The 25877-nt window shown below is 46.8% G+C and overlaps 1 protein-coding gene and 1 long non-coding RNA gene across 2 annotated transcripts; both read left to right on the top strand.

Annotated features, from left to right (window-relative positions):
• Positions 1-415: 415 nt before the first annotated feature.
• Positions 416-2466, top strand: ASCL1 (achaete-scute family bHLH transcription factor 1). Its single transcript, NM_204412.2, has 2 exons — positions 416-1354; positions 1469-2466. The coding sequence occupies exon 1, from the start codon at positions 681-683 to the stop codon at positions 1338-1340; it is 660 nt and encodes a 219-aa protein (NP_989743.2). The 5' UTR covers positions 416-680; the 3' UTR covers positions 1341-1354; positions 1469-2466.
• Positions 2467-4012: 1546 nt separating this feature from the next.
• On the top strand, positions 4013-7079 carry LOC124417673. The gene is made up of 3 exons (XR_006933291.1): positions 4013-4091; positions 5393-5476; positions 5900-7079. It is a non-coding gene; the product is annotated as an uncharacterized LOC124417673 (long non-coding RNA).
• The last annotated feature ends 18798 nt before the right edge of the window (positions 7080-25877 follow it).

The raw sequence follows: 25877 nt of genomic DNA, 5'->3' as shown, positions 1-25877 counted from the left end.
TGCAACAACAAACCCGGGAGGGGCGGGGGCGGGGGGAGCGGACCCCGGGGGGGCGGGGGGAGGCGGGGCCGCGCGGCGGGCAGCGCGCGTGCGGCGGGGGCGGCGGGACGGGAGGGGAGGGTGTGGGGGTCTGCAGGGGGGTGTGGATTTGGGGGGGGGTACGTGTCGTGTTCCCCTCCCTACCCCCACAGCCCCCCTCTCCCCCCGAAAGTGCTGAAGGGCGGCGGCGCCCCGCGGCCGTGGAGCCGGGGAGCGTGGAAGGCGCAAGGTGCAGAGCGTGCGTGTGTGCGGGGGGGAGGGCGGGGGGCAGCGCGGGCGTGTGTGTGCCGGAGAGAGGAGAGGGGAGAGGGGGGCGGAGGGGGGGGGCGAGCCCCGTCCGCCCCTTATAAGAGACACAATCCCCGGCCGCCGTTTTGCAAAAGGGGCTTTGCAAAGCAGCCCGCGCACACGCGAGCGCCACGAGCCTCCCCGCCGCCGCCGCAGCTCGGAGGGCGAAGGGAGGGGGGGGCCCGAGCCGCCCCGCTCCCGGCCGGCCGCCGCCCTCCGCGGCCGCTCTCCCCTCTCCGTCTTCCGCGCGTGACGAGCGGGCGCCGCCGCTCCTCTCTCTCCCCCCTCTATCTCTCCACCTCCGGCGGGGGGCAACGGGGAGCGCCCCCGCCTCGCACGACGCCCCCGCGCCCATGGCCAGCGGCAGCCCCGCCGGGATGGCCAGCGGGCAGCCGCCCTTCCTGCAGCCCGCCTGCTTCTTCGCCGCCGCCGTGGCCGCCGCCGCCGCCGCCGCTCCGCCGGGGCCGCCCCCGGGGGCGCCGCCGCCGCCGCTCCCGCAGCTGAGCCCGGCGGGCGGGCGGCCGTCTCCCGGCGGGAAGCCGTCCGCGGCGCGGGCCGCCAAGCGGCAGCGCTCGGCCTCGCCGGAGCTGATGCGCTGCAAGAGGCGGCTCAACTTCAGCGGCTTCGGCTACAGCCTCCCGCAGCAGCAGCCCGCCGCCGTAGCGCGGCGCAACGAGCGGGAGCGCAACCGCGTCAAGCTGGTGAACTTGGGCTTCGCCACGCTCCGCGAGCACGTCCCCAACGGCGCGGCCAACAAGAAGATGAGCAAAGTGGAGACGCTGCGCTCCGCCGTCGAGTACATCCGCGCCCTGCAGCAGCTGCTCGACGAGCACGACGCCGTCAGCGCCGCCTTCCAGGCCGGCGTGCTGTCGCCCACCATCTCGCCCGGTTACTCCCACGACATGAACTCCATGGCGGGCTCCCCCGTCTCCTCCTACTCCTCCGACGAGGGCTCCTACGACCCGCTCAGCCCCGAGGAGCAGGAGCTGCTCGACTTCACCAGCTGGTTCTGAGCCGGCCCCGGCAGGTGGGTGTGCGAGGGCGGCCGGGGAGGGGGTTCCGGCGCTCCCCGACGGCTCTCTTTCCCCGTCGGTTCTTTCCCGGGCGCGGCTCTGACCTCCTCTCTCTTTTGTCGTTTCAGGACGCTCGCGAAAGGGGAGATAAGCGCCTCTCCCGCAGCCACGCTCGCGGAGCACCCCGCCGCCGGCCCACTACCAACTGTTGCGTTTTCCTCTCCCCCGCCGTCGGAGGGCGGTGCGGGCACGGCTCTCGGCGGGCGGCTGCGTCCCCGCGGGGCGGGCGGGGCGGCCACCCTCAGCCCGGAGGCCCGAACCCCGTTCTGTGCCCCGCGGTGGCCCCGAGGAGCCCTTTCCCTGCTGCCCGTCCCCTCCGTACGGCCGCTCCGCGCTCTCTGGACCACGTTTCCCGGTGTTTGTGGAGATGTCGAGATGAAGCTATGCTGTACTCAAAGAACCCCCCCCCCGACCCGTTCCAGAGTCGCCCTCCCTCCGACCCTTTTTTTTTTCACCATAGAATGCTTCCAATTTTTTTTTTTTAATTATTATTTTGGTGAATTTTTTTATTATAAGAAAATCTATTTGTATCCTCCCTGACCAGTTTGGGGACATATATTAAGCTATTTTTGTACATAAGAGAGAGAGAGATTTATAGAGGTTTTGTACAAATGGTTTAAAATGTGTATATCTTGATACGTTTTTTAATACACGATGCTTTTACCTCTCGGTGTGTAGACGTGCGGTCGGCGTTACTTTCCCGCTGCCATCTCGGTCCGTGCTTTTGTCGAGGCCTTGGACTCCCTCCAGCTGTACTTTAGCACCGACGTGTCTTACTTCATAGAAACTTTGTTAATGTATTAATAACGTTGTGAAAACCGTGTTCCGAGGGAACCACGTTTATGCAGCTATTGTCCAAACGCAGAAGAGCGGCCGTCTGGTTTTGTATGCTGCCTTTTGGGGGGGAAAAAAAAAAACCAACCAAGTGACAATGCTACAAATAAGGAACCAACCGGCCCCGCTGGCACTGCCTTTTTCGTATTGCTCTATGACAAGCTCACCAGGCCCTGTATAACCCTGTTTTATACAAACTAGTTTCGTAATAAAACTTTTTTTAATTGAAACACTCGGCTGCCTGCTGCACGTACTTCTGTTTTGCCACTGACAACAGCGAATGTAAGGATGAAATGTTGAAGGATCCCGTGGCAGAGCTGAGCTGCCTATGAAGTGTTTGTATCTGATGGATGTACCGTGTATGTCTTTATATAAATATGCAAAGATGGAGCGGTATCACCATTGCTTTCTTGCCCTTCTGTGTAATCTCAACCCAAAAGGTGATGGATGCTGTGTCACTCTCTGTGTGTCCCCCAAGGGATGGAGCCCCAAAATCGGGTGCTGCACCCCATCCCTGTGCCAGCCTGGCTGCATACATAGAGCAGAGAAAGGGGGGGGAGGGGGAGGGAGGGGAAGGTGGGGTGTGAGGGGAGAAAATAAATAAATACCATCGTAGGAATGGGTGGCAGCTCTGAGACACCGGGCTTTCTGCACTTGTTATTCTGCCCAAACAGCGTGATCTGCGTGTAAAAGTACCCAATTACCAAGATTCAAAAAGAAATTGGAACCCCCCCCCCCCTCCCCTTTTTCTTTTTTTTTTTTTTTTTTTTTCCCTCTTTTTTTGGCTGGCCCGCTTGTTGTCAGTGAGCACGGACGTGACCAGAATCCGCCTCCTGCTCCGCGCCCGGCTCCGGCAGCATTGCACATTCAGTTGGCGTGCACCAAGCCGAGCGGAAAGCAAAGCGCAAAATGCATCTTCCAAAAAGCCAACAAAGAGCAGGGAGAGCCACGGTGTTTGTGTGTGTGTGTGTGTGTGTGTGTGTGTGGTGTGGTGTTACCCACCCAGCCTCACTGTGCGGGGATGTGTTGCTTTAAAAAGAAGAGGGAAAAACTTTGGTGGAGCACCCCAGGTTCCGTGGCGGGGTGTGTGTTTGTGCACCCACACGTGTAGATGTGCAGATATACGTGGACATCTCAATGACAGAGTCATTACGGTTGGAAAAGACCTCTAAGATCATCCAGTCCAACCATGCACCTACCGCCACTATTGCCCACTCAACCACGTCCCTCAGTACCACGTCTACCCCTTCCATAAACACCTGCAGGGACGGTGACTCCACCGCTTGCTTCCCTGGGCAGCCTGCTCCAATGCCCAATGTATTGTGACCTCTCCACGTTGCCTTCCAAGTGCACTCCTTGCGGCCGCACGCCCCAAAGTGACCAATACCATCTCCCTGGGGGGAGCCCAGGGTCACCCCTCATTGCTCCGACGCAGCACTCCCTGCTTAGGAGCCAATGTTTAGTTATGAAAATAATAACCGCTATACGCCTCCATCCTTCGCGGCATCTCCCTTTTATTTACCCACTTTTGCTGGCGCGCAGATAAGGTATGCAAAGAAAGCGGAGCGGGTAATTTATAGCTATGAATATAACATTAGGATAATGTTTCATTCTGTTACAAAGGCGAAATTTCTCTTCCTTGTGTAGACAGGTGTTCTTTTTTGCTCACTTCTGAATAGTAAATATCCAGACTCATTAAACTAAAGGCAAAGTTACGCCGTTGTTCACTACAATGCGTAAGGCCGGCTCCGAAATTCCCCACCTCCTCCCCTCGGCTCCCCTCCCGAAAGAAAGAAAGAAAGAAAACACACACACACAATTTTACTGAAGATAGGGAAAGGGCAAAGCAGGATTGGGGTAAATCTCATTACATCTGCTCTAATCGCTTAGCAACACAAAGCCCTTTTCTTGTATTAGTGCGGAGCGCCTTTCAGCGCTGCCTGACAGACAGTATTCACTTAGCATCGGCAAACTCCATAAATCAGGGACTTCTTTGGGCGCAGGAGAAGTTGTGGAGCTGCTCGGGGCTGGGGGGGTTGGGGGTTGGGGGGGCCGCAAGGCGAGGAGGGGGCTGCAGATGGAGGTCGCTGAGCCGCGTGTTATTCATTGATTGACCTCTGGATGTATTTATCGTCACGCTGGAAAAGCGGCCCGTTAACAAACGCTTCCCCCCTCCCCAAATCGGGCCGCTCGCCCTCAGCCCCGCTCCCCAGACTTCCAGGTAGGAGTTGGGGGCAGCTCCCTTCCACCTCCCCCCCTCCCTCCCCCCCCACGGCTCTGCATCCCGGAGAGACCCCATTTCCAAAGCACTGCGAGCGATTTTCAAAACTTTGTTTTCCTTTATTTTTTTCTTTTTTTTCTTCTCCCCCCCCCCCCCCTTTTTTTCTCCCCTCCCATTCCTTTTCTTTTCTTTCTTTTTTTCTCTTTTTCTACCCCCCCCCCCCCCCCGCCCGCCCCCCCCATTCCCTCCCCGCCGTGCAGCTCCTGCCTTTTGAAAGCTCTCCCCTGGGGGGGCCGCCGGGGCGGGCAGCAGCGGGCAGCGCTGCCCCCGCGCGTGTCACGCCGCAGTCTTTCTCCCGGCGGGGGGGGGGGGGGGGGGGCAGGCTCGGGGGCGGCGTGCGCCCGCCGCAGGTGCCGCCCGCTCCCGCCCCGCACCGCCGCGCATCCCCTCGTTCCCCCGGCCCGGGGCACACGAGGAGAGCGGGCAGCTGCCCGGCAGCATCGCTCCGGCCGGGGGCGGCTCCGCCACTCGGGGCACGCAAGGATAACGTCCTGCCCCCCCTCCCTTCCCATCGCCCTCCCCTAACCCCCCGGTCGGTCCCAGCGAGCCGCAACTTCTTGCTCCCGAGCGGGCTCGCTTTTGGCGTGTCAGCCCGCACAATGCGGGGCTAATTCCTGCTGCAAAAGGCAAGTGGTGAGGAATCAATCGCGGGCTTTATGCAATCAAAAGGGATGATGGGGTTGGGGTTGGGATTTTTTTTTCCCCTTAATTTCAGGTTGCCCACCCCAGCCCGATTTTTTTTTTCCTGCTCCTTACCCCCATCCTATTAATAATCCCACGCGGGCGATTGCAGACCGAGTTAAATCTATCATTTGTATGCGCCTGAAGATTAATTTCCCCATGTACCAACTCAACGGCATAGTTATCTCTTGAACAGGGAAAACAGTTTGGCTCCATTGTCGGGTTGCCAAGACCGCCTTTTGAGAAAGGGAGCCCGGCTCGCCTCTGATCAAACTCAAAGGTTAGTTAAAAGACAAAAACAGCTGAAAATCTTCATGAATAATGCTGTTTCCCCGGCCCAGTGTAGTGCAAGCGCACATTTCAATGCCAGAGCATTTTGTTATGCTGCTCGCCTAAGTCAGAATTTCACAGAAAAGGCAGAGAAGAAAAGCTCCAACAATTAGAGGGGGCCTGTCAGAAAACATTAACGCCTTCCTCGCCCAGCCTGTCAAGCGTGCTGGAAATAAAAAAGTGGCATAGCGAATCGCACCTCCACCCTCCGGAGCTGCGGGAGGGAGAGGGAGGGGGGGGGGGGCAGCCGCGGAGAGACAAGCGGACAGGCCGGGCTGCCAAAACAGCTCTGCAGTTCATCCCGAGGCTGGAAAAGAAGGGGAAAGAACCTGCAGCTGGATGCTGTCTCTGCATATTTCTCCCTCTGTTTCAGGCACCAAAATGACATTTTCTCCCAGGACCCTAATGCACGTTCACACCGTCTCTGGGTGCCTTCAGCCTTTCCCTGCACTCTCCTGCAATGCTCTAGTGAGGTGTTTGGTGAAACAGACACACAGCACAGCTCCTACACCTCCTGCATTCCGTTCTCTCCAAAGCCTTGCACCCAAGTTTCCCTGCCACATGAATGCGCGGTAGCGATAGCTTTCAATAGGTCTGTGCCCTTGACAGTAGGTATTGCAGTAGGGAAAAAGAAGTGAACATATGATTACTGGGTCTGGGGTACATTTTAAATATGTTTTCCTAAAAAACAAACAAACAAACAAACAAACAAAAAAACCTAAAGAACAAGATATACAATATACAGTAAGTGTGGTGAGGCAGTGGAACAGATCTTGCAGAGAGATTGTGCACCCAGCTATTGTAAGCAATCACTGTCTGTAAGTAGACATCCAGGCTTGGGCTTTCCTGGTCAAAACAGGGATTTTTCCAAGCATCTACATTGTAACAGAGATCTGCATCTTTATATATAAATCTGAACCTTTCTCTATCTATCTATCTATCTATCTATATATATATATATAAGGGAAAAGTTTTTACAATCAGGATGGTGTGGTACTGGCACAGGTTGCCCAGGGAGGTCGTGGATACCCCATCCCTGGAGACACTCAAGGTCAGGCCGGAGGGGTTCTGAGCACCCTGATGTAGTTGTAGATGTCCCTGTTCATTGCAGGGGTGTTGGTCTGGATGGCCTTTAAGGTTCCTTCCAACTCAAATGATTCTATGATTCTTACTGTGAGTAAAGTCCCAGATCATCACTTGAATCTGTTCTATGTTCTTGTTGCCTTTGATGTCCCATTGCACATACCTGCCTATGTTAAGGACACACACTAAGGACACACTGTGTACACCACAGCTTCTGTAGGCAGCCTTTGCTAGGGGGTGGAAGGCAGGAGAGAGTACTGTTGTGTGTTATGGGCATTAAGCCACGTGTGTGTTGAAAAAAAAAGCCCATAACATGACAGGAAAATATCAAGTACCTGAAAATAAGGAGTGTCTCCAGCCCTATAAGAGGTAGGATGAGAGGTAATGGCCTCAAGTTGTGCCAGGGGTGTTCAGGTTGGATATTAGAAAACATTTCTTCTGCCTCAGAGCGGTGCTGCCGTGGCACAGGCTGCCCAGGGAGGTGGTGAAGTCACTGTCCCCGGAGGTGTCCCAGCACCGTGTGGATGTGGCACTGAGGGATGTAGTCAGTGGGCATGGTGGGGGTGGGCTGGTGGTTGGACTGGATGATCTTAAAGGTTTTTCCCAGTGATAATGATTCTGTGATTCTGTGTCCCATGGCAAAGAAGCTCTGGCTTTAGTGATGGGAACTCCAGGCCTTTGTCTCATGCACACCTTGGAACAGCACAATGAGAACTTGCAGTACGGAGCTTGCTTTCCTCTTTAGCATTCAGCTGCTCTGCAGCGGATATAGCCCCAGAAGGATGTAAGAGGAGGAGGAACCTCCCTGAGCAGTGGTGCCTTCATGGGCTGACACAAGCAGCAAGTGGGAAAGGGGGAAGTTTCTTGAGATCTCCTTCTCCCTCAGTACATATGTTAGCTGCAGAGGGAGTGGGTGGGTAAAAATGCAGGGAAGAACTAAGGGAAAGCTGCTTTTTGTGATGAGACATAGTCTTGAGTTGAAGCTGTCTAGGTACTGGACATTTTAGCCTGTGAACTAGAAATGTGAGACAGAGACCATTAGCAGTTCCTCACAGGTGCCCACAGGTGTGTAACACTGGGAGAATGTGCAAAAGCCAACAAGGGAGAGGAGATCACTGAAACCCTGACTCTGCTCTTGTGCAAGGTGCTGTGGGAAGAGCCAGTGCATGTCAATGGCCCAGCCATAAAGGAGGCCAGACAACTCATGTTTCCTTTTGAGCCATTCTAAGCACCTTTCATTCTTGTTTGTGCTCTTCACCTAAACCCTGGGAAAGGGACAGTCACATTAGTCTTTTTTTCCAGAAAACTTCACTTCCCAAAAACATCAAGGCAAACATCTTTATGTTGTCCTCTGTGTTATCCGGAAGATGCTAGGGAGAAAAATTTCTTCGAAGATGTGACCTATCAGGCCATGCGTTCCAGCCCTCCCGTGGGCCCTGCAAATGACTGCCACATTCAAGTTGCCCAGGTTTTCTGCTAGTCACTCATCTTGCAGCAACACATTGCTTTGTTGCTTTCTGCTTTTATAATCTCTCGATGGAGATTGGAGTTAGACTCTTGGAGAGTTGGACTAGGTAACCTTTAAGGGTCCCTTCCAACTAAAATGATTATATGATTCTATGATTCCATCATGTGGGATTCCCAGTGGCACTAGGGAAGGAAAGATAAAGACTGCAAAGACTCTTATAGCCAGCCCCTGTTTGTATAGGCCAGGCCTTAGTGATAGGGATGGTGGCTGCCTCCTGAAACAGAGCCCAAGCTCAATTGGCCCAATTTCACAAAAGCCCACAGTCTCCTTTTGGGATGGGGTCATCCCACTTTCCCATAACCACACTGCTTTCCCCCCTCTGGCCTCCTGCTGTCAGTCAGAACTGCGAGCTGCTCCAATTTGCACTTGCTGCACAGCAGAGCTTTATTACTCTTGAACAGGAAAGGAAAAGCCCTATATTGGTAAAGTGTGAAATGCAGTTTTGACTGAAAAAGGAAGCCATCTCAGCAGGATTATACCGTGACAGCACAGATTAAACCCCTTCCATATGGCTTAAGATAGGCTTGCTTTTACTTTCAGGTAACAATGCATTGCTAATTAAGTGGCGATGACATTTCTAAATGGCTAAAAAAAAAAAGAAGGAAAGAAAAAAAAAGAAGAAAAGAAAAGAAAAGCCACCTGTACATGAAATAAAGACAGTCAAGCAAAGGGAAGACATTCATCAGCGTTAATAATACTGGAAATCAGCTCTCTTTTATCGCTACGGTTTGCTTTGAATAGGAGATGGAATTTGTTTGATTTGTTACTGAGTAAACAATAATTCACGTGTGCACTCTGAAAGGTGAATGCGGTGCTCCTGAAAGGCACCCAAGCGACAGCACAGGAGAGCAAAGTCCCATGTCATGTGTCATATCAAGGACAGCAAGACAAGGTGTCTGCCCTGCTGTACTGAGGGCTTGCACAAGGCTGGTGGAGCAAAGCGAGGTGTCCATAAGACCTAAGCACATGCTTCAGCACCTCTCTTTTGCATCTCCAAGGATATCCAAACAAAGAGTTGGCACAGAACTCACAGTTCTTGCCATATGCACTGCTGTACAGTCATTGAGTGGCAATAGGTTTCTGAACGTACAGGGGATAATTTCCGACTGTTGGTCTACAGGCAAAAGGTCATTTGTTTATTGATAGCACCTTCAGTCGTTGAGATGAAGGGTGTTCTTCAAAAACTTGCTGCTGACCAAAGGGGCTCAAGAGTAGGCAGTGGGATGCATTTGAGATACAGTATCGCATATCATGCAGTTTTGCCCAGCAGAGGGCCCTGTAGAGCGAGGACACATACAGCATTTCCTATCTTGTCTAACTGGCAGTAATGACGACAAAAACAAAAAACAAAAAACAACAAAAAAAATTCTAGCTTCTTTCTCATGTCTCTCTCTCACTGGTAGTGTGGCCACACAGATGAACCCAAAACTTTCACGTAATCCTCACAGATTTTGCATGTTCAATGGTTTGAAGTTGGAACTGAGCATCCAGGTAAAGTTCCAGACATAAATGCCCACGGATGAGCCTTGCAGAGCCTTGTGATGTCTTCTGCCAAATTTTTGCTTTGTTCTCCTCCACTTCTTTGGCCTAAGTTCTGTCTGGGGCCATGGCAGCTTCAGAGCTACACCTTGAACGAGCATCTAGGGTAAATACACTGCTACATAAGTCTTCATCGAGGCACTTTCACCACCCTCACCACTATGGTGAAGGGTGGAGACCTGCAAGCCAAGGCAAAGGCACAGTCCTCACTTTCAGAACCCAAACTCCCCTGGACTTCACCAAAGATTTAGGGCCTACCTTTTACAGGTATGATGGTGAGAATGATGGACAACTTTTCCTGCTTCTGAGGTCAGCGAACCTGTTGAAGATGGTTAAAAATGCTGGTGATTGCTTCTGACGTAGGGGAAAGAGGGAAGGAGTGGACCTGAAGTATCACAGAATGCAACACAAGGGACAGGAGTAGAAAGTCACAGTAATCAGGGAAGAGAGGAAGGCTCCCCACAAATCAGCCATGCCACTCATTGCTGAACGGGGCACCAGCACAGAGCAGGGATATTGAGGAGTAAATCAGGGGCACAGTGAATTGGCATCAGTACGCAGACACCTCCAAGGCCCTGATAGTGCCAGCTTCCTACAGCCCAGAACAGGGCTAGAGGCTGCACTTGCCCATCTTTAAAACCCACTAATGGCTTTAGCCTTCTTCCACCTACCTGGTCCCTTTCCTAACCGAGATATGTTTTCGCCATCAACAACACCCCATGGTAATTGCCACAAAGGGATTATGCCGTATGAACAAACAGACATAAAATAGCTGCTGACAGAAGCAGCAAGTGAACCTCCTTCCCTCCTCACCCCCTCCAAATTCCTTGTCAGAAGGCCACTATGGCTGCAGTGGCAGGTGACGAGGACAATGACAGGTCCAAGAGGGGCATTCTGCTCAGCTGAACTTGTCCCTTGGCTCTCTGCTCAGCCAAATTCTGTCTTCTTGGCACATCCCTTTTAGTTACCACTGCTCCTTCTCGCTCTCTGTGTGGAGCTGCTACTGACCAATAGAGCATTTATAAATAGAACAATGTTTAATTAACACAACAGTAGGACAGACTTGTTGAAATACTTCCCAGACAGAAGGCAAGAGTCCTGACAAGGAGACTATTATGGGAATTTTAATGAATCCTTCCAGAATGGGACAGCTTCCATACACCTACATTGCAATGACTAATTTTGTTTGGCGAAATTGTATTGGTAAATTCTGCAGGGTGACAATAACACTGGGGACCAGTGAACTGAATAAAGTCACTGGGTGACTGTGTGAAATACTGCCTACAGGATGGAGCAGGGCACTTATTGAATGTGCTACAGTAGTGGGTCCGAGTGCCCAAAAGACCACATCAGATCCAGCTACAAATGTAGTTTGCATAAGGCAGGCAAAGAAGCAATTAAATAACCCAAACAAGGATCTAGCTGTGCCAGATGCCACCACAGCATGAAAAGAAGCAAGGCCTGCATGACTGCACAGCCACTTCTGTGAGACACGACCGGGAGGGAGCATGTGCCTTATTAACATCACTGTGAAATACATGCCTTCTAGCTGCCTGCTGCTGCAATTGAGACAATGCACACCTATCCTTGCAACCTCATCGTTGAAGGAAACAGGAAGTTGAAATTGGCTCCCTCAATGATGTGCCAGTGTAAAGTTTCCACCTACTTCTAATAGCAATGTGTAAAATGTGAATCAAGGGACACAGGAAGGACAAGGTTTACAATGTCGGTGCATTCTCTTAAATCCTTCTCCTCTCTGCTCCGCAAACTCTTCTTTATCTTCCAGCATATTGGACACCATCATCAACCTTGTGGCCATAGCCAATAAATACTGATGAGCTCAAGCTCAGAAGTTCAGAAACAGCTTTACTTCCTCTAGGATCCTACACAACAAAGCTCTGAGGACAACTATCTTCAGTGGCAAATGGGTTATTCTTGACTTTGCCAGTTTACCTGTCTAGTATTCACTTGAACAGCAGTCGGCAAGAAACTGCCTACAGACCTCATTCCTCTGATTTGATCATCATGCATTTGAGATTGTTTTACCAAAAGACCTAGCTATTAATGGACAGATTCAAGATGCACATTATCTATCCAGAAAGCCTGACAGCAAGTTCTCTCCTCTTGTTTTTGCATTTCGCCTCCCTTGAAGGCATGTGATCTTCTTTTTTCTTGAGTAGACCACACTTACTACTGAAAAATGCTGCACCGCACTCCAAATAAAATAGTGTGGCAAGGTGAGCTTTGCATGGGAGTATTTACTGGAATACTAATAAATATAGTCAAATACAGGTTTTGGTGCATTATTTCATACAATCTGGAATAAAATCAGCTTTAATTCATTGGGGTAAGCAAGATTAAGAAAACCAACAAAATTATTACTGAGTATTTTAGTAACACACAAGGATTTCACTGACATGGAGTAAAGCTTCACAAACTGCTTGCTATAAGCCTTGGTCCCCTGAAGAAAAGAGATTGGGAAGAACTGTTCTTTCAGCTGCTCCAGATGCTGCTGCACTTAGAGGTGCAGGTCGTGAAAGCACTGATTATTTTCATCCATATGCATCTGTTTCCTGTTGAATTCTTCCTTTTGCATAACGTGGAGTCTTGTCTGACAGATTAACACGGTGCTTCACTCCCAAACAAAAGTGCTGGCCACCAATAAATCCATCTCCAGCACACCTAGCTCCATTGGTGGGCATATAATCAAAGGTAATGAGCTTGACGCTCCCCTTAGCTTCAGCTGCTGCAGCAGCGTGTGATGAGCCCTGCTCTATGGACTCTGGCTCTCATGCTAAAACACCACTGAGAAGTGGGACGGCATGTCCCTGAATGTAATTTACTGCTTAGCATCAGCTGGCCCCAGATGATGGAAAGTCATCTGTATGGAGGGTCAAGTGGTATAAACAGCTCCAAATCTTCCTTGTGCCTGAGGGTTTGGAGCTGGTAAGCCACAGGGCACACAGGCACAGACCGATGGAGGCACATCAGTGGTGCAGGCTGTACAGGATAATTCCTTCAAAGCATCTGCTTTTCTGGATGAGGAAACACTCCCCTCAACTGCATCCCATCAGCATTTGCAATTTAGAGCAAATTCAGTGCAACAGGCCAGGTTCACTGAAGGAGTTAATCTGCCATTGTAGTTACTTCTCTTCTGAGAGAGTAACTTTCCTAGCTCCTTAACCACACATAACACTCTGTATTCTTTCTAAGGTATCAAGGATTTTTAGATCATATTGTAACATGATTGTCTTTTGAGAAAGAGAACTGAGGAAAGGGTATGAGCAGTCCAGAAGGAGCCAGTGTCGAAGGCTGAGGGGAAAAGGAAGAGAAAGGATATTGTGATACTACCTTCCAGGCAGTCCTTCAGGATCACGACAGCCAAAGGCAATTCTATTGTATTCAATAGTTCGCAGAAGATTTTCTTCTTCCATGGACATGTTGTATGCAGCATTAAGCTGTGGATGCACATAAAATAAGTCTGGACAATGGGAAATTTTGAAAGATCCATCTACTATATTCAGTGTAAGGGTCTGACCTTCCACCACTAATTGATACTAATAGAGGCAGGTCATCCTGTACTCCGAAGAATTTTGGTCCTTGGAGAGAAGGATGGAGACACTAGCTCAGTTTGGGAGTTCTGTTTCACAGATCCGCAACTGAAAAACTCAAAGCTACTGGTAGGGCTGGGGGTATGTGGTCATGCTGTGCTCCAACCTATTTCTACGGCTGTTCTTTAAGAGCAGTAAAGACACAACCATTCAACCCAGTGAGACCACTTGAGGAGCAGGAAGTCTTTCTGAGAAAGTAACAAGGGAAGAATGAGACCCATAGGATGTGAAATATGAGATTTTTGATATTTCTCTTTCTTTAGATATTACCACCTCTCCCACTGTGAACAAAGATCTGTTGGTGAGGCTGTTCTCCTTTTCTGCTCGGATGACTAGTGGGAATGGAGGTCTGATAAAAGTATACCCAGACTTGAAGTGGGTTGTGAGTGGGATCTCGTCTAATTTTCCATCCTGGACAAATAGTTTTACTTAGCCCAAAACTTTCTTTAAGGAGAATGAGCTCAATTAAGAAAACCACAACAACACAACTTTTTAAAAATACCATTGTTATTGTCCATGTGGGTTTTGGGTGGGCTGTGGAAATTGATTTACGAGTCAACCACTTTTCTCTTTTCTTGCCATCTCTCGCTTGAGTGGTCTGTAGGCCTTGGCCCTTTCTTTCACTCAAGGAGAATAAGGTTGTCTATGGAAGAGGTCAGCATTTCAAATTGGTGGAGTTCAACTGCACAAATGACATAGAACTGACAAGAAAAGACAGGGGGTTTGGAGGTCATAGACTGCATAGGTCCTGGTTAGGGTTTTTGCTTTGTGATGGGACCTGGCACCAAAATGAATTAAATAACAGGCTTAAGGACTATTGAGGGAGGGCTGAATGCAAATCAAAGATAAGTAGAAGTTTTCTTTCCTAAAAGGGGAATGATTTTTTTCCTTACCTCCCCCTTTCTATATCTGCACAGGCAAGGTCTGCATGTTAAACATGATTTAGCAGGCATTATTCTGGAGCCTTTTCATCAGGTTTCTGCAGTGATTGCCTATCTTGGCCTATGATTAATGATCTGCTGTGCAATTTGGAGGCTATAATGACTCAACAATCCACACACAAACTATATAGTCGCATTCCTTTTGCAGATTTGCCAAGCTGTTACCAAGGGGCCCACAACCAAGCAGGATTGTTAGAGAGATAGCTAAGCATTTCTGCAAATGCCATTCTGCCCTTATCTTGCTGAGAAGTGCGTTGGGCAGCAGGCTCATTTACAAAATTCAAAGCCTAGATTTCAGCGGTTCCTTTAAAAAAAATTCTGGACCGAAATAATCATTAGAAAGGCTGGTAAGAAAAGATCTCACTATATGGCTTCTCAGTGATTATACAGACAAAATACTTTCTTTGTTTCCAAATTTTGAATCTGATTAATTGAGGCCTAATGCTATTAATGCAGTTTGAAAGAGGAAAGTTAATCTTTGAAAATCCACAGCATTAATGAAATCTGAAAATCTAAGCAGATTTTGAAGCAAAAGCTTTGTCTTCATTCCAGTTTCCATGTAGGAATAGGTTATGAGGATTTCTCTATAGATTTCAATTGGATCTTCATCCAGTCAAAAACTGTCCATAGAACAACCATTTTATAAACTTTTTTCATTCAAAACATGGATCCTGATGAGAGTCCCCTCAGAAAATCCATGTTTCCTTTTTGCAACGTTGTTTTCAATAAAAATAAATGTGAACAGGGAAAGTGAGGACAGAACTACGTATGGAGTCCGGCTTTCAGAAGGACTTCAGTTACCTCATGAAAAAGGTTACAGTATAATCTCATTATGATTATTCTTCCATTATTAATTATTAGATGCAGCCTGTACAAATCAATCCACCAAAGGATTTCTGGTATTATTTCACAGTGGTCACATTTAATGATCCATTCAGTCTGAGGTTTCTTTTTGTTAGACTTGAGGAAAGGAGAATTGAAGGAGCATGGAGCAGACTCATCCTGTACATTGTATTATTATTATTATTGTTATTGTTAACATCATCATCACTGCTATTATGGAAGTGCCTGGAAGCTCTAATCAAGGCTAAAATTCCACTGTGCTACTGCTGAACACTCATAACAAAATTGTACTGTCATAATGAAGGACATCTCTTACTCTTATAATTAATGCTCCAAGACACTAATTTTGGGATGTCTTCATAGTATCAGACACAGATTCTCCATATCCAGGCTGATGCAAAAACAGGACACTTTAGTTTATATCCAGAGTTAAGACCAAGGTTTCTCCAAGCTGCTTGGGAAGAAAGCCTTTTTCTGATCCCACTGCAATCAGTAGCAACCTTTCTCAGAGCCATAGCAGTTTCCTAATGATGGGGAGGAAGAAGTCAGAAACCTCTGGATATGGGTACATTCTAGCAACATAGAATTTACCCTTGCATCTCTGCACAGAGGGGGTCACCCATAGTCCAAGAGCCAAACTGGAGCAACGCACCACAAGGTCCTACTTTTGTAGGTTTTAACTAATCCTCTCCCCCAGTACATATATAAATAGATAAAATCAACTGTGAGCACACTGCTGTACAGCAATGATAGTGCTGCCGTGCACTTAAGTCTATTAATCTATGAATGGCTGTATAGCCGATGCTGCCTTCAGGGCAAGGGATGGGGTCAACAGCCTTTAAATGGTGCTATTCTAACTTGTGGTTATCATCCCTGAGGCAGAGTTCACATAGGACTGCAAGAACTCATCTAGGGCTGAAAGATACTGCCTCTTAAAGAGGTAAACGCCGACTGCCATGAAGATCAGCAGGGCCATTGGCCTTTGTGAAACAACCTGTCCCGCCAACTCAGGGAGTGAGGCAAGGGCAACAGCAAGGAGCCCTTAAACTACTAAGGATTCACTCTCCAGATGTCATGGCCTCTGAAGGTCAGTACCTGTCTTCTCAGATGGATGATATCTCCAAATCTGCTCAGGACTCCTCTTCTTTGGCTTTGTGAAAGTTAGGACACAGCAAAAGTATGCACTTTTCACACAGCAGAAAAAGGACCAGAGAAGGAAATTCAGAGGAAATATTTTGTTTTACAGCCAGAGGGTGATACTGAAAAGGATAAGGAAGCTGACAAATAATGACTGTTAATTTAAAACGTCCTTAGTTACTTGCTATGTGAGTGGAGCTTGCTCTGTGCCTTCTCAGCCACACTAACAGTAACTAGGATGACAGCAAGATGAGGATTCCCACTGATATTAGTTCTCAACTGCCCTCCGTGAAAAGCTCAACACTGAGGAGGAACACAGTCTCTACAACAATTAACTTCTTGGCTTTTCTACTGGAAGCAGCTGTTTGAAATGTGGGATGTGTTTTCTGAGAGACAGCCAACCACCTGCTAGGCAGCATGAGGAGGTCATCCTTATTTCACACTGATCATCAGCTCTCGGTTCCTTGTGTTTATTGACTTCAGTCTGAACTGTTGCCTAAAGGTGACTTGGACTGAGATTTTCAGAGGTGATAAGAGTGTGTGAAGACAGACCTCTGCCCAAATATGAGAGGGAACATTACAAGACCTTCATTTTCTTGAAGGAGGTTTTCAACACTTCATGTGAAACAAACTCTTTCAAGATATCTCACTCTGAAGACTTGCAATTACTAGTCAATTTTGAAAAGGAATTTTGCAAATTCAGTCCTATTTCCAGCTATCTGAGCAAGTCAGCTTTGCACTTGACAAGAACCATGTATGTCTACAAACTGAAGCAGAGTATGGATGAGAAAATCAGCCATCCATCAGATTTCTTAGCACAGTATCTTGAATCTAGTCAGACTGGAAGCCTGCTAGAACCAGATCTTTGAAGTGTTTCTGTCTCAAAAAAGGAGCAGGATCATGTGACAGACAAGGGAAAATTGTATAGACCATTTCAGCCTTTAGAAAATGTTCAGCTGAGGTGTGGCTCAATCATTACCATTGAATATTGACAGGAACGGTAGGCTTTCCTTCCTTCAAATTCTCATCCCAAGGCATTTTTATAAACTGTAACGTCCCAGGTGGTGCTTGTGTATGCAGATATCTGCATACTGCTCAGTGTGAAACACCCGTAAGGATGGAAAACAGAGAAAATACATGGAGAAGTAGGCATTCTCTTTGAAACTAGGTGACTCAGTAGTATGAAAGAGGCTATGTCTATAGGGACATGTCATACCAAGGTCACCATCAGTTCGCATACATATTAAATGTAACTGGTAGACAGAGTTTACTTTCCAAAAATGAACAAAGGAGGAATAGGAACTGCTCCAACTTTGATCTTGGCTAATTTTTATACTTCATGCATCCCAAGAGGAAATACACTGGTCTTGAGTGATGGCTCAGCACTCCTGGAGTGGCAGGGCTCAAGTTTTAAGGAAGTCAGTGGAAAGAATGGAACCGATCAGGTCTGGTAGTTTACCTTTCACTGTGCACCTTAGCACTACTCACAGAGCAAGCAAGTCAGCAAGGCTATTTATTACTCATGTATGCTCACAAATTGCATGTCAAAAACAAAAACAAACAAACAAAAAAAAGTGAATTCAGAGTTTTTAAACACGGCTGCAAGGCGCATGCTAATGTGTTTTGTACTCTGAGAGTGACTTAAGCCAATCCTTTCCTTTGATGAGGGAGGAAGTGAGTTTAGGTAAAAGTCCTAAAGCTTTAGGAATGTGGACAAAAGTAAAATCTTCCACAGTGCACTGAGAAAAGTATGAATTTCACCAGGAAGTGAAAAATCTGTCCCAGAATCACCTTACTTTAACCCCTAGTTTAACCCCCTATTCATGCTGAAATGGAAAGACAGCAATTTGCCAATCTACCACACATGGAATATCTGAACTAGTAGATCATTTCTTTGAAATTAGTGCAACAATTATGCCTTTTTTTATTTATTTATTTTTTCCTTCAAACTGTGGTTGACAGCTGCATAAAGCATTTCCATGGGTTACTTTGGAAGTCATGAGTAGACAATTTGAGACAAACAGGGCTGATCACAGCTATTTCTGAAGAAAATTGTCCTCAGAAGAACCCCTTGTCCAGAGCTGTATCTCTCCTCACTTGGGAATAACCATTTTTTTTTTTTTTTGTGCTGTTTACAGAAACTTACTTACAATGCCCATCAGACAATTGCAAAAATAGGAGCTAGAAGTTAAGCCTTGTTTGTAGAATGTATTGGACAATTAGTCAGCTCCTCTGGAGGGAATCCATTTTTTCCATGCCTCTTTTTAAGTGTTATATGCCACAGATAGGTAAAATGTGATCATAGGACTAAAACGGTGAGGAACTTGTGAGGGATGTTTTAAGGAATAGGAACACCCTTTTTACACACTGCCTGTGTGGAAAAATCCAACCATGTATGTACCAGAAATGAAAATTTTGCCCTTCAAATGCTTGTTATTCTGCTTGCTAACTAAATCCAGGGCAATATGAGTCTCTATTAGGTCTTGTGTAGTCTATAGGTCTTAACAGAAGCTATTTGGCTAGATTTCCAAATATCAAGCTGGTTGATAGTTTTTGTTGTATTTGCTTTAGGCCACACACAATAATAGGAAAAGTATCACGGAGTAAGTAAAAATATTTTTCAAATGTAAGAAAATTTGGTTTATGAGAGCTGAACTGGAAATCTGAGCTTCAGATTTCTGTTACCTAGTTAAGGGATCAGGATCACATAAAGGGTTAATGTCTGCTCCTCCAGATGTGAACTTCATTAATTTAATCTAAAACATCTTGAGACATAATAATACACATATTTTCAATTACAACAATTATTTAAACAGCCCTAATCTTGCACTTCATGAAACCATTTACATTCACTCTAATGTCAAGCTCTGCAGGGGAATATGTTAACACAGGAAATGCAGCATCTTCTAATTACAGTACTTCTATAAAACAGAAACAAAACTGAGCTTATGAAGGCTGAGTTGAGAGCAGAGACTGCTCTGTGTCAGACAGGGATGCAGAAGCACCATGACTGGTTGCAGACAGGTGGATATATTATACTTTCTTTCTATGGAGACATCTACATACACGCCTAGGAAAAGATGTACTACCACTGCAAAATGTGCTTGTCATTTTGGAATAAGACGACACTTAAAAGGAGAAAGGTAAATAAATGACAAATGACTCAGGGATGAAATGATGTCAGAAATAGTGAAGTGAGAGTGGGGAAAAAAATAGTCGGGAAGAAAGACTGATGGTATGGAAACAAGAACAAAACTCAATGAATGAGGGACTGATGATGAAGAGGAATGCAGGGAATAAGTAAAAAAATCTAACAGGTGGAAAGAAAGTGTGGGAACTAGCCACAGTGGACAGCAGAAGTCCATCAAAAATGAGGCAATAGTAACTTAGAACCAACTGCTTTGAAAACCAGATGTGATGCTGACGTACTGAAGCTTTGAAGGATGTGTCAGGAAAACTAGTATAAATTTGCAGATGGGAAGACTTCAGATCATTAATCGAGACAAGGTGCTAATGCTGCAGCAGTGTGTTGTCCTCCATGATAGCAGAATTACATCCACTGCCAGCACGAGTATATGAATGGGCAGCTCAGAGACACTCACTGCCCATCAAAATTCACTGTTAGTTGGTTACCATGCGGCTTCAGCTGCCTTCATAAATCCTGTCCATACCTTCTGTTTTCCTGCTATCTGGGTAAGATTTTCCCCACTGATGACCGTGATATGTAAAAAAGTAATAAAATGTAGTTGACAACAACACCGGCTTATGCTAAAGTCCTTGATATGGTATTTGCACAAACAGTAGAGACTGTTTCTATGAAGAGCGAGTTGCCCTAAAGAGGTTTTCTGTCACCTCGTTATACCCAGTCACCAAAATATGCATACAGCCTTTGGAGATTCAGCAGCCTGTATTCTTCCTTGAACTTGACTGGATTGCTGACTGTCTATAGCTGTCAAACTGACTCCAGGAAGGCAAGCATGAAAGTACGTCCTACTTGGAATAAATGCGTGGATGTGCCTTCAAACTCCACATCCCCTTCAAGTGATTACCTCAACTGATTGGTGATCTATTTCAGCGGTGCTACACCCATGCTGTAAAGGCACACAATTGCCCCTCTCTCTGACCCTACGCCCCCCTTGGTAGGAGGCCATTCACCAGCAGCCAACACCACGAGCAGGGTAGTTCTTGTAAGGGCTCTGGTACACACAAAGAAACCAAAATCTGTCTTAAAACAGTGAAGGAACCTTTTGTGCAAAAAGTTTCCAAATGTAGCAAAAGCTTCTCCATCCAATAACAGCCCCTCAACCCACCTGCTAGTAGGAAGGCTGGGCAGTGCAGGGGACTGGGGAGGGGGTGATGGGGAGGGATTTTTTTTTTCAAATTGTAATTGCTTGGGTTTCTGATCCAAGGTAAATGACAAGAAATCGAAAAACACCCCCAACACACATATTTCAACCAAAGCAAGCGCTTGGGATTATTTTTTCCCTTCTGTGTCTGTTTGAAGGTATTCTCCTGAGTTGACAAGCACGTGTTTTGGAGACCATTGAAAAGTTTCTGCCATAAATAGAGGAGGCAGCTTGGCTTAAGTGTTGCTAGGGAATACCTGGCAACAGGCAACAATAGTCCTTTTAGAGAGCCCAGGGCAAACAGTGACCGTGGTAATGGGGTGGGCTTAAGGGAGGCTCCTTGCCCAAAGCCCCTCCACTCATACTGCGCCTCCAGCCCTGGGCTGTGTTCCGGAAATTCCCCGCACAAAGCCCCCCATTCAATGGGAGGCGGGCCTGTGCGTGTGCTTTTCTGGTGGGGAGGGGGGTGTGGAGAGAGGGAGGAGGCCGTCTTGCCAAAAAAAAAAAAAAAAATCCAAAGTTTTGTGGTTTTTGTTTTTGCAAAGGCTAAGAGAAGCACAGAAAGTGCTAAGTTTGTAAAAGAGGCTGAAAAGGTTCAGAAAGGAGCATAATGGGGCCAGGGAATGCCTCGTGAATTTTGAACAGAGAGCAGAAAAGAGACTCTAAAAAGCAATTAGTGATGCTGCTTGTCGCTGAAGAGGGAGCTTGAAGGAGGTGGGAAGGCGCAAAAGGAAGAGGGCAACTCCAATCACTTAGTAAAGCATGAGTGAAGGGGGGCACAGGGCTGGAGACGGGAGCCTTCTGCGATGCTGGCGGTGGGACGGGAGGGAGGCACACGGCGAGGGCAGCGGCCGAGGCGCACTGGCAGCCCAAGGCACATGCCAAGCTGGGTCTTGGCTTCGTCTCCTCTCCCCTGCTCATTTCTGCAAAGCTGGGGAAGCAGAGGGCAGGGCTGCTCTCCCTTGGCTAGCACGATGCATCTCACATCTCTGCAAGGCGGGCTTCACAGCCACCTCACTTCATTTCCAGAGTCTGCACATACTCCTATTTATCTTCACATTCCTTGTGCAAAATAAAAATAACACTGTCTGCTCATTAGTTGGGAGTTATTAGGAAGAAGAAAAAGAAAATAGACAAAAAAGGGGCTGTCTGAACAGGCCTGAATAGCTATAACCTTAATGGGTTGTCAGAAGTCTGCTGGCAGCAGGGTAAGGGCAGCCAATCCCCCTCTAGTCTTTTGTCCCAGACATTGTTTAGGATCAGTGGTAGCTCATTAGGTCGGGACAGTAATATTTGTAACAGTCCTGCAGGGCTGAGGCTTCAGACCGTATCTTCAGCTGCTTTCCTGCTGTTAGTCTGATTCACAGAGAGGTATTTATCTCAACAAAGATACTTCTGTGGAAAGTGCTATTCACCTCTCATATCCTGATCATCAACCTTTGATGAAAACTGCTTCTAGAATGGTAAAGATGAAGCTGGGCACCTTGCCTGCATGCACAGAGGTGTGAGACAGTGACAGGAAAGCTGTAAGAGCCAAGTTGCTGGGTCCTCGGACCACCATTTAGCCCTACACTTTGCCTCCTTGTATTTCAGATTCCACCTGCAAAGTAGGGATAATCACTCATTTTGCATTGTAGGAGCGGTATAGAAAAAAGTATTAGAATGAGAGGCAGTCTGGTAAAGAAACCCTGTAAATTAGATTTTTTTTAGTGGTGTGTAATACCCCTCACACCATATATTTATTTCCAGACTAGCAGCATGAATCTGCTAAAGGAGAACAGTAGCATTAAACCTCCCCTCAGACACCCCTGCCCCTGAGAGCCTGGGTATAGGCTTGGGTCCCATTCCCTGAGTGATCAAATCCCCTGTTTTGGTCATATATATCATCTAATGGTGCCATAAATTCAACATGACATATTAGCAAAGTGATGAAACTGAAGGATAATTGATCATTGGATATATTTTCTTGTCATTAGGCAACACATTATACATTCACTTGTTAATCTCACCAGTCACAGAGAGCAAAGTGCATCCTCATTCTCTGCCCTCCCTGAGACGTTACTTCAGTATTTAAGGCCCAAGGTTTTCTAAGGAATCTGAGAGCTGCATGCAGCTGCCCTAGATCCCTATTAACAACAAGCCAAACTAACAAATAATGATGAAATGATTTCCTTATCTATTTTGAGTTAGAAAACTCTGTAGACAATGAAGCATTTTTTGAAACAAAGGGGCAAGAACTACTTGTTCCTTTCACTGAGATAAGAGGATGATAAGTACACAAAGGTCAGCAAACAGACACTGAAGGGTTCAAACCAAGAACACAACAAGGCAATGAGAACAGCATCCCCAGATCCTTAGTGAGTGCAAAGCCCACCAACAGCTGCCTCTGTGGTGCTCCAGAGCTGGAACAGCTGCTGCTGACATCCTGCAAACCAAAACAGTCCCATCATGTTCTCTGCATTGGAATCCTGTGAAATGGATTCGTGTCTCACAGCACACCATCAAAACACAAGGGGAGGCACAGCAGAAGGGTTACGGCTCCACACTGTGACTTAGCCATGATTACATTTGGGTAACTCTGTGATCTAGGGCAGTTTTTAAATGAATGTAATGAAATATGAGTTATGCATGAAGAACCCTCCCATCACTACAAGGAGTAATGGAATTTAAGACCAAAAATAACTTAAGACCAACTTTCATACAAGGTGGGGGGATATTCCGCAGTCAGTGAAATGGTTCCTATGATAAAGTTTATTATTCCCAGGTTAGCTGGTTATAACAGAGCAGCATCATGGGTGTCAAGAGGTGCCAGCCACCAGCAGCACACATCAGGGAGCAGGCCACATCTGTCCAATTCAGATTCTAAATGGTGAGCAACAGAAGAAATGCTACCCAGAGATGGAGTGCAGCAACAGGACACACCTCATCATCTATGGGATGGGTTTTTCTGAACACCTTTGCCAAGTTCCCCTTGCTGGCTGCTTTCTCTGAAATCCCAGAAACAGTTTAAATATTCAGTCCCATACCTAGACTGCCGATGATGCAAGTGTCTGTAACTGCACTCACAGGAATGAATAAAACTTAGCAGCAAACAAAAAAATGTGTGCTTGTGGAAGTTGTTGTTTTTCCCATCAAGATGTTAAACAACTAGCAGCATTTTTATTATCTGACTGAAATACCATAATGACTAATGGGCCAAGTTCTGCTTCCTGCCACCATTAAGCAGAGAAAAAAGTGTTCACTGGAATAACTGGAAGGTTTCTAAAATATTTCAATTTATGTTAAAATAGTATTTCACATTTATGTTCTGTGTAGCATTTCTGACCAGGGGAATAGATGTATATAAAGGCAATTGTAACTTGTATGGTTTCTTGAAGATCACACTGGCTTCTCAGCCTTGTTGTAGGTTCAAAAACTGCAGACCTGTAAGAAACTTCCAAATTTGCAATGAGAGTCCTACTTTGTGTTTATGATGACAAGATACCAAAAAAAAAAAAAAAAAAAAAAAAAAAGTTAAAAAACTTTAAACATGAATAATAGAACTAGATGTTTTCACTTTTTCAGAGGGCTGCTATTGCGATGAACAAAGGTGTTGCCATTTTTGCTGCTGTTTGTAATTTTAGTTACTCAATTTTGTCACAGCTTTTGTGTGTTACAAAGACATTAATTCACTGATAAGGAATTATGGATTTCACGTGTCATCAGAATGCCCATTAATTGGAAAAATCTGTAACTTACCCACCTTTCTGTGTGAGCATGCATGTTCTTGAGCAGATGTGAGTCCACACGCACAAAGCCCTGCACAACCCACGCCGGCATCCCTAGCCCACATCCACCCACGCTCGCCCCGCACGGTCGGAGGGGCAGCACCACGGACAGCGCCCGCATCAGCGCGCCTTGGCCGGTGCTCTCGCAGCCGCATTTCCCACGCGTGAAACCATCCTCGGGAGCCAGAGGCTAAGTCATGCTGATATATTCCCCTTTGCCTCACAAATGCATCAGCCAAAATCCCTGCTGAGGTCCTTTTGTTTCAAAGGGAGCATTTTTAAAATCACCTGGCTTAAAAATCTTCAGAACACTTTCCTACCTGGAAACGATGTTTACACCTAAGCGTGTCAAAAGGAGCTTTATTTTAACACTGTTCCAATGGGCAGCAAAGACATGAGCATTCACCCAGTACTTATAATGCCTTCTTATGTCCAGTTTGTCATGTTCAGCAGGGCCAAACAAACCACAGAAAGTGTGTTCCAAGGTGCCCCAGTACGAAGCCACAGAATATCTGCCTCCTTTGCTGGTGAAGATTGCAGAAGTGATGGCCTGGCCGATATGATACTGTAATCCTAACTGTCAGGTGAATGCAGTTGTGATTCTTGATGAACATGTAATTCAGGAAAAGCACTCCATATTGTCTGGACACGATAGAGGAAGTTCACTAAGTTGCAGTGTTCAATTCTTGGCCATGGAAGATGCTGTTTCAGTAACAAGAGTTGATGAGATGAACCTTCTGGTGATGGCTAGAAAGGTAAATTCATAGGTATAAGAAGGATGATACAGGGCCACGTGTAGATATTAGCTCCACAGCTGGTAGGCAGGCCTGCAAGGCATCAACACATTGAGAGTGACTGGCTGTATGCTAGACTAACACTACACAGGTCTAAAGGAAGGGCAAGGTTCACAGATTTCAGCCACAAAATTTAATCTAATATCTCCCACATCAAAAGCTCACTTAGTCAATATAGTTATTGATTAACTATACTGACACTCTCTTCTATCTCAACAGCACCTTTCCTGGCACCAGAAGCAACAGATTTTTTGATTCTGAGCCACAATACTCACCTGGCCAGCACCTGATCTATGTAGGAAAATGGCTGCAGGCCTGAATGTAGAGCTATGCTGTGATTCTCAGATGTTTGACTGGTCAGTCCTCTGAGAATTTTGCAACATGGCACATGGGTGTATTGTGCAGAGCGTGACCTTTTCCAAAGTCCATGCGACACTCTGTGGTGCTCCATGTTGTTTTTCTATCCATAAACATCTCCAGAAACACTTTAATTAGTAATTCTTATAGGAAATAAATATAGATATGCCAGAAAAAAAAAAAAAAAAAAAAAAAAAAAAAACCTCTTTACAGATTTAACAGTTTAAACAGACACAAGGTGGGAGAAAAGAAGTTTTGTATAACACACTTCCCATTCTCCCAGGGAATGAAACAGGACCCAACCCAGGGAAGCATGGACGCACAGGGGCTGTCCACCTGCATAGAGGAGCACTCTGCCATTCAGATGCACTTGCAGCAGGATCAGCAGTTTTATCAGCCTGACAC

This window comes from Gallus gallus, chromosome 1, assembly GCF_016699485.2.
Source record: "Gallus gallus isolate bGalGal1 chromosome 1, bGalGal1.mat.broiler.GRCg7b, whole genome shotgun sequence".
Lineage (NCBI taxonomy): Eukaryota > Metazoa > Chordata > Aves > Galliformes > Phasianidae > Gallus > Gallus gallus.
This window is presented reverse-complemented; position numbering and strand designations above follow the sequence as displayed.

Coding starts and splice junctions, on each gene's coding strand:
- ASCL1 (NM_204412.2), top strand. CDS start 681: ATGGCCAGCGGCAGCCCCGCCGGGATGGCCAGCGGGCAGCCGCCCTTC.